Raw genomic sequence first — 12,049 nt, 5'->3', positions numbered from 1 at the left:
ACTCTGCAAAGTGAAGGCAAAAATCCATTTGCTACTCAAAGAATCCCTTATCTTTATTTTTCTCTGGCCAGAAACTCCCAGAGGTATCCATACTGGAACAGAACCAGATGGTACCTGTGTACAAAGCAAGTCAGCTGCTTTCATTGTGGTGTTCTCTTCAGAACAAGTAGGAAACAAGATGCAACTTACAATTCCATAGTCTAATTCCACTTTATACACACACACTTAGATCTGAGGGAACCCACACTGCAGACCATTCTTAAAAGCAGAATCCTAGGCAATCAATTGGGCTTCTTAGGAGAGAGAGCCTAGCAGAGCTTATGTTCAGTTCACTTAAGTCTCACGGTAGAAGAACCTTATACCTTGCTTTGTTAGGAGCAAAATTACAAGAAATTATGGTAGAATACAACTAGGAACCAGAAAAGTACTCTCTAGGTTTCTTCTTGTGTCGCAACTAGAATAGTATTTTATTTCAAAAGACTCTCAGAATCTTTTAATGATCACAAGGTTACAATAAGTTTCTGTAGATTCACAGACCAGGAAATAATTTTAAAGTTATTTTTCCACTTCCAAAAATGTAGTGAACATTATTCTACTCCATGGGTGACAGTAAGCAAAGAAAATATTTTTATTGTCTTATAGAATAGTTATACCTTTTGCTAATTATTTTTACTGCATACTCTTGGCTAGTTTTCTTGTGTAAGCACTTTCGACAAATGGAAAAACTTCCTTCTCCCAATGGTTTCTCTTTCAGATCCAGTTCATAATGATGATAAAATGGAGAGTCCTGTTAGGAAACTGTCTGTATTTAGTTTTGCAGAATACTTATAGTATACACAGTCAAAGACAAAGAGTAAAATTTCATGAGAATTTTTCATCTACATTTACAACTGTAAAAGAGCTCTCTTTTTATTAAAATATAATCTTAAATTTTATTGAATAAAATGCATAAACATTATTCTGGCAATCAAAGAGTAAAGCTTACATTACATTAAACAAACATAACCACTAAATAAATCATTACTACTACAACAGTTGAAGATACAAAATATTCAGACAAACAGGTTCAAAGATGGTCATACATACATTTATCCACAAAACTATGTGCTTATTTGAGGACATCACAATAGCACGTGTTCTTATATAAGGCTTCACACAACTATACACTCTTTTGGGTAAATTTAACAGAGACGGAATTATTATATAATTAAAGTAGCTTCAGAAATATCTACAGTAGTTGGCTGAATAAGAACTATCAGGAGTAATATTATCATTATTATTATTATTACTACTACTACTGCTATACTTCAGTCTTCTGGGAAACCTAGATGATCACCTCATTTTTCAGATAAAACTTCAACCACTTGTTAATAGTGTCACATGCAAGATGTGATGGATCATCAGATACTTGAATCATCTGAGGAGCCATTACAGAGAATTCATAAATGAACGATGACTATTTTGTAATCCGTAGCCTAGCTTATGATTGCTGCTTGGGAAGTTATACACAGTTTTAATTAGACCAAATTAATTTAAGCCTTGATATTATTATTACCTTCAACATAGCACTTCTGGCAATAGTTGTAGTTCCAGGTCGCTCATCCCCCACATAAAATTGAAAAGGATCTACTGTAGCTGCATTGCGTTTAAACAAAATAGAAGGTGCAACGAAAGAATATCCCTATGAAATTAAAACATCAGAAATTGATACTGCTGCACATAAACTACCATCATATATATGAAACATCAGAAGTTTCAGAGGAATTTTTCAAGAAATCAGAATTCTTGTATCATAATAGAGAAGCTGTAACTTACTCTGTTAAACATGAATAGGTGTATTCCTGGAATTAGTTATATGATCCTCCACAGTTAAAGACAAAACAATAATACTACAAGAATTCTAATTAATGCTAATCTGGCTCAGCTACAATTGCTTTATAATAGCAATAAAGACTTGTACTTCAAACTAGCCAGCTTCCCAGGACACCTTAAAGTTAAGGCATGAAATACTTTGTATGTTGTGATGTAAGCATCAAAGAATTTTAAATGGATAAACTTTATATCAAAGTGTGTAGGCAATGATGGGCCCAGTTTGAGTATCATAGTAACAACAGCTGCGACTACCACTGCAGGGTGAATCAGATGTTATTAAGACACGCATAACCTGCTTGCTACAGTCACAGCAAATCTAACAAGTTCCAAAATACGATGCTACATTTCTGTACCCTAAGGATTAAGCTGCTCAAAAACAGACAATAAAAAGCAACAAAGCACAAGGAGAGGAGAAGAGAAAGTAATCCAAACTGCTGTTCACCTCTGCAGCTTTAATACCAAGTTGGCTGCACATGAGCTGTTTCTGCCCATTTGGCACCCAGACTGTGTAGTCTAAGAAGAGGGAACAGTAAGGAAAGCTTTGTTACTCATCTGTTATACATCAGTTGAGTAATTAGAGTGCTCCTACAAAATGTGGAGGATCTCCTTTCAGCTCTGCAGGTAGCTCCCACTCTCCAAAGGATTACCTCAACTAGCACATAATGTGGAAATGGGTGAACTACATTGTTCTTGTTGAAGCTGGCAGCCCAGGCTGATGGAGTCAAGATGACAAGACTCATAAAGTATGAAGAATCAATAAAGAACAGACTGACTTTAGTCCAGCAAGTAGGGCATTCCACTGGTAATGGAGAACTGAGGAATTTTATATTTGCAGTAGGACTGTTTCCACCTTTCTCATTTTGCAAATGTTAAACAAAAAGCCCTGGGAACTGGGACTAGAAATTACACAATTAATTCCAAAAATACAATAGGCAAGAGGTGAAAAAACAAAAGCTATTTATACATGAGGAATTATTCAATAACAGTTTTCTTAAAAAAATTAATTTGAGTTCTTAAAATACCTGAAATATTCTTTCTGAAGTCTGAGGGGTTGCTGCAGGAGAGTATGTTGGATCCATTTCTGTAAACTCTTCTGCAAAATTACTGACATCCAATTCATCTCTGATTACTGGTTTAAATGGAGCTGGTATTTTTTTGGCAGCTAAGTCCTCCCAATTCATATTCTAAACAGAAAACAGGAAAATAAGTTTGAATTAAATGAAAATTTTACAGAAAGAGACATTGGAGAGGCTTGTCCAGACACACAGTCCTAACTCCCTTTGCCACTTTCCACAGGCAGATAAAAAACCGTGCTCTACTAATTTGCTTAGTTAAAGCCAAGCAGTATCACATTTATTTCTACGTAGACAGAACCCAACCAAAAAGAAAGTCAAATAATTAAATTTAACAATGGAGATGTGCCAAACAATTAGCATGATGGTCCTTGAGTTTCTTCCTCTATTTCAGAATAAGCAATATTTATATTTCTGTAAGCCATAGGGCATGCAGTATCTTCAAATTTCACTGCTGATTTCTGTGCTTAATTACTGATGTCAGCTTTCAGAGCCCTGAGAGCATAAACCTCCAAATTCTTACTTAAAGGCATGATTAGAAAGAGGAAGCATAGAACTAGCAGTTATGAGAAAATTGCCCCATTACTGTAAAGGAGTGGAACTGAAATTAAGTGAAGAATAGAAAATGTTATATGATGACAAAACACATCTCCCAAAACAAACAGCGAATTAAGGAAGTTTAACTCTGTTTAACTCAACTTCAGAAGCACCATAAATACATAATTCATTTTTTCAAAGAAAGAACACAATTTTAACCACAGTGGATAGAACACTACAGATATTGTATGCAAATCCAATATTCATTATAGTTTGAAAGCAAATGTTAATACACTGAAATCTTAACAGAATTAAAATTTACTAAACAAGACTAAAGATTTAATTAGGCCAAGGAAAATAGAGGAGTTTAGTGAATTTTATCAATATTCAAATTTTATTAATAATGCTAATAGCGATCTTTAAAAAATTCTTTCAAACAGAAACCCAAAGGAAAACACAATTTCAGTGTTTTGCATCAAACCCTTTGATTTAAACAGTGTGCCAGCGTGTATTTTGGCTTCTTCAAGTAACTGATAGATACAGACAGAATATATTAAAAAACTTAGCATGCACTTGTAATACACACAATATCCATACAATGTAAACACATGGATATTCTCACTAACTTCAAAACAATTATTCATGCAATTAATACATCTCTAAGCTGCTCTGTTAACAGAACAACAGAATTTCCTTAGACTTTTATTTCACAGGCACTAATGCAGAGTAAGTGGGATCTGGTGAGTTTTGTTGTTTGCTTTACCTGGAAAAAGGGATGCTGTTTGATTTCATCAGCATCAGTGGGACCACACCCTAGCCTCTTCTTGGGGTCTTTCATTAAAAGTCGCTGAATTATATCCTTCGACAGAGCACTCATTTCTTGTGGATAAGGTGGCTCACTTTTTAATATTCTCCTTTAAAACAAACAAAACAATAATGTGGCAATTACTTAAAATGTTGAGAGTTAAAGAGTTACCATACTAATGGAAGCATTAATATTTCACTTAAACTTTTATGTACCCAAAAGCAGGAGGATGACAAATATGAAACCAACATTTTTTTAAATAAAGGAAGGTTTAAGGAATTGTATATGTGAAACACAATATCTGAAGAGATAAATTATGTAACTCAATCCACAAAAGGAGAACAAAACCAATTCATCTACTGAGTTTACCATTTAAAAGAAATCTCATAGCTGCAACAGAAAAAATCAACTGCACTAAAAAATCAACTTGATGCCTAATAGCAGTCAAACCAAAAATAATTCCAATAATAAAAAGTATTAGAAAATAAAAAGAAATCCCATATTTGGACCATTGGATGTTTGCCTTCATCCTCTGTGTTGTGTGCAGTGCTCATGCCCTTGTCCCAAAAGAAAGCACTATAACTAGAAAAGTTTTACAGAATGCTAATAACAACAATAACAATAATTTCCTCATCTACTTGGGGCAGCCTGTGTCAGTACTCAGACACACTCACAGTAAAAACCTGTTTCCTAGTGCTCAAAAGGAACCTCCTGTGTTTCAATCTGTGGCCCCTGTCTCTGGGTCTGTCACCAAACACCACTGAAAGAGTTCCCTCCTCTTTGTACATTCTCTTCAGGCATTTATGCACGTTCATGAGGTGCTCCTGAGCCTGCCCTTCTCCAGGTGGAAGAGGATTGGCCTTCTCAGCCTTTCCTCATATTGTCATCAGCCCTTTGCTGGACTCTCTCCTATATATCCAATATATCACTCTCATGCACAGGAGAGACCAGAACTGGAATCAGTACTCCAGATGTGGCCTCACCAGTGATGAGTGGAGAAGAAGGATCACATCCCTTAACCTGTTGATATTTTGTTTAATGCAGCCCAGGATAGTATTTTCTGCCTTCGCCACAAGGCCACATTGCTGGCTCATGTACAGCTTGGTGTTTACACAGCCTGATGCATACTCTGACTGTGGGGACTTCATAGTAGGGCTTATAGTGGCTCCACTACACATAAACTGAAAGATTTTAAAGCCATGAGAGACTGAGGCTGAAATGACATGAATTTGTGGCAATACTAAGATCTCAACTATTATATGTTTCTGCCAGAGCTTAAGTTGATTGCTGCAGGACATTCCTAAATTTTGTTTAGTTACTGCATGACATACCCTTATAGTCATCCCATGGGAAAATTTTTATCTTGAAATCTCTAGCTTCTTAGATTAGTCCAAAAATAGATGCAAACAGATTGCTTCCTAAATAATCCTGTTCTGGCAGTGTGGAAGAACAAAACCAAGTTCAAAATGCACATATCCCAGGGGTAGCTCCTACAGACATAGTATCCAATTTCAAGCAAACAAAAAGACAAAGCAAGCTAACCTCTTGGTTTAATTAAAGCTGAAAGGAGTTAGGAAAATACAGTCTGAGTTTTAAGATGCTGTAGAGATCCAGGTTTGTTTTTTTAAATGATGCATATCTGCCAGTAAGGGTCTAAATCACAGCCTTTCTGCTAGCAGAAGTAACAGCAACCATAAGACTTCTCTTCAACTTCTGGACATATTTCACTTTACAGAAAAGGAGAAGAAAGCACAATATTATCAAACGATTTTTTAATTAGGGATGTTTATACCAAATTTAAACATAACTAAACAAGAGTATCCTTATACTGCTGGAGTGGTAGACAAAAAATTCAGTCTCTTCTGAAATCACCCAGTTTCAGGAAGGGGAAGCAGGTAAGGAAGTAAGAAAACCTTCCTGTTCTAGAGACAGAAAATGGGAAACCTTGATAGAAAAATTACTTTATTTACAGGAGAGACAATGAAATCTATAATGTTTTCATGGCTTGAAAATCACTGCAGTTAGAGAAGTCTGAAGAAGCTTCTTTTATCAAACTTTCTGATAAAAGAATCAGAAAAGTATGTAACAAAGATCCTGGAAAACGACAAGTTGTCTTTGGGCTCTCAGAAGGGAGGAAAATGCCTCCAATCAGTACATTTTTGAAATTGATTTCTAAAGCAATGAGATTGAAACACTCGGATGTCTTTAGAAATCAAAAGGGAAACTCTAGAGCATGTTCTCTTCCACACACTCTAGGAACCTCCTAAACTGTTTCCTCTCTGCTGCACTGCATTTTCAGCAGATGTACAGTAAGTTTTATATTGAGAAATATCTTCCGTCTCTTGACCCTCCTAGAATTCACTGCAGAAAAGGCAGCATTTTGCCTTGTTCCATTACAAGGAGATTGATGTAAGTTGCCAGAAGCTTTAATTCAAAAATATTTTTGAGGTTGACTGATACTAGAAAACACTCATGATGCTCTGTATTGGTTCACAGAACCGTATTACAGAGGTGAAGACCGAAGCTACCCTCTTTAGAAGTTCCAGGAAGTACATAAAATTATCATGGAATTGAAGTATGTGAAGCTGCAATCACATCAATTAGGATGGAAATCAAGCTGCCAGAAAAGAAAGACCAGATTGGATTAACATGTGAGAGAGCAGAAATTTGTGAAACAGCTTGATGGAGTGAAGAGAGTCTGGTTTCACTAGTTCAGCATTACTGAAGTGCTGCACTGAAGGTTACTCAAGGCTCTAACAGCAGCCCATACAGTGTTCAGAGGAAGGAAGCTGCATGTATCAAAATCCTTTTTGGGATGCGTGTGCTTCTGTAAAGAAGGTATGGCCTTTAGCATTAATTACCCTTTCCTTTTCTCAATCATTGCCATCTTTTTGTACATTTCATGTTAATTGGGTTGTCCACATTGTTCATGGCAGTGATCTAGTAACAGAAACAGACACAAGCAGGAAGAATTAACAATTCCAAGTGGCAATTGGGAAAGCTGAAGGAATACTCTGCTGTATTTATTGCTTTTCCTGGCCTGGTATAAGCCCTCTGAGCTGGGGCAAGCTGAGATTACCGTGCTGATGAGAGAACTCTGGCTGTACTCAATACTCAGAGAAATCACCCCTTGCATATGTCAAGAAGTTTAACACTTTGCATGAGTCATTTCCATCTTACCCTTTTCTATGTCAGACTATGCAGAACTAGGAGCAACCCCACTGGTATTGTTTTTCAGGAACTTGGGCTCTGATGAGCTTTCCCCAAAAATACTACAGACCAAGAATAGACATGATAATGCAAAGGACACACTAATGGATGATAAGGAAGAAAAGAAGATGCCTAATCTAATTCTAAACTGCCTTGAGAACTGTGTGTCTTGGGGTGATTTATGATGATAGTCTATTCCCTGACCCCCTCCTTTATGCCCAAAAATGTGTGCTGTAATCTTTAAGGCAGGGAGGTGCACAGGGGGTGAACCTTGGGCACTTTGGCGGATTTTTTTTTCAAAGCCTCACTCATCAGGTGTCCAGGGTGCCAAGGGGTCTGGTTTTTTGGCTTGGCTAGCTTGATTTTTTGGTTAGCCCAGGCAAGAAGTTTTTTTCCCTTACCCTGGCCTTGAAGATGTTGCAGCAGCAATCCTTCCCCAACTTTTCTGAGGTAAACTGGACAGTTTGTTTAATTCTGAGACAAGAGAAAAAGGGACCTGCAAGAGAGGAGTCGGCCGGGACCAGCGGGAGTAGAGGGGCCGCTCTGTCTTGGTCCCACACCTCAGAAAAGCTGAGCCAGAGACAGAAAGCACACCAACCCCACTTGCTTCATCTGCTGTGAAGAAGGGACCAACACCAGCGAGTCAAAGGTTTCCACCTTTTTGCCTGAACTGCTGCTTGAATCTCCTGGGGTTTTTTTGGGGTTTTTTCCCATGAGAGAGGAGGCACTATCTCTACCTACTGTGTGGTGAGCTGGTGGATTTTTTTTCTTTCCCTGGTATTCTGGGTTTTTGTTCTGATGTGGATGGGGCAGAGGATGGGGTGATTAATCCCCTGGGGTGACTTTATGATGTTTGTATCCCCAATTGTCTGCTCATTTCACATCCTATACATGACAGGACCCTCAAAAGTCAGCCCCCTAAAACGGATTTGTCCATCTTTCAATTCAGCACTACAAACTACTTATAGTCGAAGTGAAAATACTGCATGTGTAGTCAGTCCCAGCCTTGCCTATGCTTTTTCAGGATGGCTCTTATCCCTGGCTCAGCAGCAATGTAAGTTCAGAATTCTCAAAAATGAAATGAAGATTTGGGAACAAGAGAAAAGAAAGGGGAGGGGGCGCACTAGAAAAGGAGAGATATTGGAGGAGTTATGTGATATTTTAACATTTATTTAATCAAGCTTAATAACCCATAACACAAAACATGTGAACAAGAAGTCTTCAGAGACAGAGATAAAAGACAAAGTTTGCACTTACTTAACTTGTATTTTCCATGAAAGAGGTCCACAGTTGTTGCCAAAAAGATTATGATAAAAGAACAACACAATTTCTCATCAGAAAGAGAAAGAAAAAATAGAAACTACACACTGTTTCCAACACAAGAATTGAACTCTCCCTTGGAGAGATATTTTAGAACCAAGTTTCATGCTCAAATATAACACCAGAGAGCCATTGTGCCACACGAGGGAGTAAAATTATCTAAAAATATCTAAGATTACTTCCTACCTAGGTAAAATAAAAGGACCTGGATCCATTTAGAAGATGACTTTTTTCCCCTAAACTCAGAAAATTAAAACCATGCTTTCAACAGCTTGTGAACAAATAAAAACCAGAATTCTTTGAGTCTGCTGCAATTGGCAATTTTAACCATATTTAGGTTAACCAATGTAATTTCTGGTTAGAACAACCTTGCTATCAAGAAAGACTCATATCTCTGTGCCAGTAATTTCATTATCAGTGCCAACTGTCACTATTTGGCTTCTGTTTGCCTGCTCTATGCCACCCTCACGGAAAGCTCCAAACACACTCTTGTAGCTTCCAAAGGCACTCAGCAGTCATCATCCCCCAGAAAGTTCCACACAACTCAGTGCAGCATCCAGGGCAGCAGCCGTGTTCTCCTATGTTCTTAAAAGGAACGCAACATTTATGACATAAACTGCAGACACCTAACACTGAAGTCATCCAACAAAGAAACTGCTATCAGTGGAAAGGATTTAGAAACCACTGGGTCTAATGAGTATAAGAGTAACACTAGACGGATGAAATCCAGTCTGAAATTCAGTCATATGCTGGGAATAAGAAGATTTCAGCTATATAGTTGGGAAGAACTATAAACCAGAGGGTTGTCATCAGTTGACAGTAACAGAATAATAGAAGAAGAAAAGGAATTATATCTATCAGACCAGCACTGGCATCAACAAGAGGAACCCAAGAAAAAGGAAGAAGTATTTTTTTGTTCAGATAGTAAATTATTCCTTCCTTTAACCAAGATCTTCTTGAAACATCAACAAGAATAAATTGTCCATATGTAAGAAAGAAGAACAGAAGCTGAGTTAAGAAACAGCTTTTTCAGGAAACAGGAAGACTGGGGAACATCTTCAATATAGGAAACTGTAAGATTTTAACTTCTAAATTTATCAAAATACAAACTGAAATACTATAGGACTGCTGTCTATAAATGTGTAGCATAAACACCCACCAGAACAAAAACAGACTGAACAGCAACACAGTAAACTTGCCACAACTAAAGAAAGCAAGTTATTAGCTGTCAGAGGACAGATGCTAACAACCTTGCGAAATGTCAGAAATATTACTACCTTAAAAACACAGAAGGGCCTACCAAAAGAAAATAAAGTCCTGAAGAATACATAACTGAAAAGTTCCCCAGTTTTTTGGGAAACTATATCGGTAAAATTCAGTTCAAGGTTCTCTCAAAATTGTTACACCTTCAGAGTCCCATCTAGTAAATCTTGGGAATCAAAATTACCAAATTCAGCCATGGCATAAGTAACCAGTCAACCCAACTTCTAACATTAAATCAGGCAGAAAGATATAACTGAAGTTTTAACTGCAATATAATGACCAAGCGGGTGAAGTCATGAATTTTCTTTCATTAATGGAGTCCTCTCTCCCCTGTATTTTTTCTACTGACTGTCCAAGTTTCCTGCTGTGGTAGAGAAGTAAAAACAGGACTCAATCTCCCAAGAAACTGCCTGAATTTATAACATAAGTAAAACAAATTATCTAAATAATTGAGGTATGTTCTATCATCCAATACAACCTCAAATATCAAGTGATTTCAGGTGAGGGTCAGAACCAAGACAGTATCTTCCAACAGAAGCAAGACTGTTCTTAGTTTGGGGACTGGACTTAAAAGCTCATTTAGACAGCAGCTGGTAATTTGAGCAATTCAAGACCTCAACTTCCTGCTCCAAAGAAATTTTTTGTTTTGGGGGAGATTTCAGTAATGTGTTTTGGGGAAGCTTACTGCTTTGTCTTTTACAAATACTCCAGTGTTTTTACACAGGTACAGAAAACAAACCTAAAGTGTGGAGATTACAGAATGCAAAAAAAGTTTATATGCAAAAGATAAGAATGGTACAGTTTATTTCATTTCTGTAAGTATCATATTTCATTTCTTCTCAGACATGCAAGTGGGGCCAGAAAAGATCTTTGTTTCATGCTATACACTAATAAAATAAACATTACTTGTAACAAAAAGGTTGGAATAGGGTACATTCTCACACTTTAAATCTGCAGTCTGCCAGAACAACCTAGCAAGAGCTGATAAAAAAGTATCTCTAGCTAAAGATATCCCTAATGTATTAAGATTTGGAATATGATAATACTATTTACATTTACTTTGATATTTCATTCAATATTTCCTTTTCAACAGTAAACATGGAACAGAGTTAAGTATCTACAAGGCCGTGGCTGCACTGTAGTTTAAACAAAACAAGTCTTTTGTAAAGTCAATTCTATTAGCTAATAAAACCTATCTACTTTCTGATGTTGTTCTGTGGAACAGAACTGGAGCACATAAATGTTACCATGGCAGCACTTTCTTCCTAAATTTTATATTAGCAAACTCTCACAAAACATATATTATGGCATATGGATCATCTGCTAGCAAGCAGATATGCTTCACTGCTTTGAATCTTACCTAGAAATCTCTGCTTGGGAATTCTTCTCTCCGTCGACTGTAAAAGGTGATGCTCCAGTTAACAATTCATACATAAGAACACCAACACTCCACCAATCAACAGCCTACAGAACAACAGTAATTATGTATGTTATGATACACTGAAGTAAAATTGTTAACAAAAGAAGGAACAGAACAATCCACTTAGAAAGCAACTAGCATAGGAAGAATATACCTATATACACATACAAAGGCAAAACAGGATACAATTTAGCATAAACAACTGTGGTACCAACTGAAGGTATTTTCAGTGATAAATTAATTTTATATTGAAATCTCTCCACTTAGCTTCAACTAATTTCTCAAGTTGAATTCTTTCCATCGACTACTAAATTTGCTTTTGTTTTCCCAACAGAATTAATTTTGATTTTTACCATTGTGATGTGGTACAAATTCTAATGAATACTCAAAATAACACAGGAACCTAAGGCTTGCTAGAAGTAGTGGAACTTGAACTTCTATGAGCTTGAGAACAAAATTAAGGAATGTTCAAAAAGCACAATTTAAGATCACAGTACACAGTTAATCCAGGCACCTGAAAATGCTATGAAGTCATAGAATGGTTCGGAT

The 12,049-nt window shown here is 36.8% G+C and overlaps 1 protein-coding gene across 3 annotated transcripts in view; it reads right to left on the bottom strand.

Annotated features, from left to right (window-relative positions):
• Positions 1-12,049, bottom strand: part of RPS6KA5 (ribosomal protein S6 kinase A5) — a 69,881-nt gene that overhangs the window by 16,529 nt on the left and 41,303 nt on the right. For all 3 annotated transcript variants that reach the window (XM_083863905.1, XM_083863907.1, XM_083863906.1), the window contains 5 exons: positions 11,441-11,544; positions 4,246-4,396; positions 2,895-3,056; positions 1,556-1,681; positions 654-787 (listed from right to left, as the gene is read on the bottom strand). In XM_083863905.1, coding sequence (XP_083720031.1) covers positions 654-787; positions 1,556-1,681; positions 2,895-3,056; positions 4,246-4,396; positions 11,441-11,544 — 677 coding nt within the window. The remainder of the gene's footprint in view (positions 1-653; positions 788-1,555; positions 1,682-2,894; positions 3,057-4,245; positions 4,397-11,440; positions 11,545-12,049) is intronic.

The sequence above is a fragment of the Zosterops lateralis genome, assembly GCF_965231275.1.
Source record: "Zosterops lateralis genome assembly, chromosome: 6".
Taxonomy (NCBI): domain Eukaryota; kingdom Metazoa; phylum Chordata; class Aves; order Passeriformes; family Zosteropidae; genus Zosterops; species Zosterops lateralis.
This window is presented reverse-complemented; position numbering and strand designations above follow the sequence as displayed.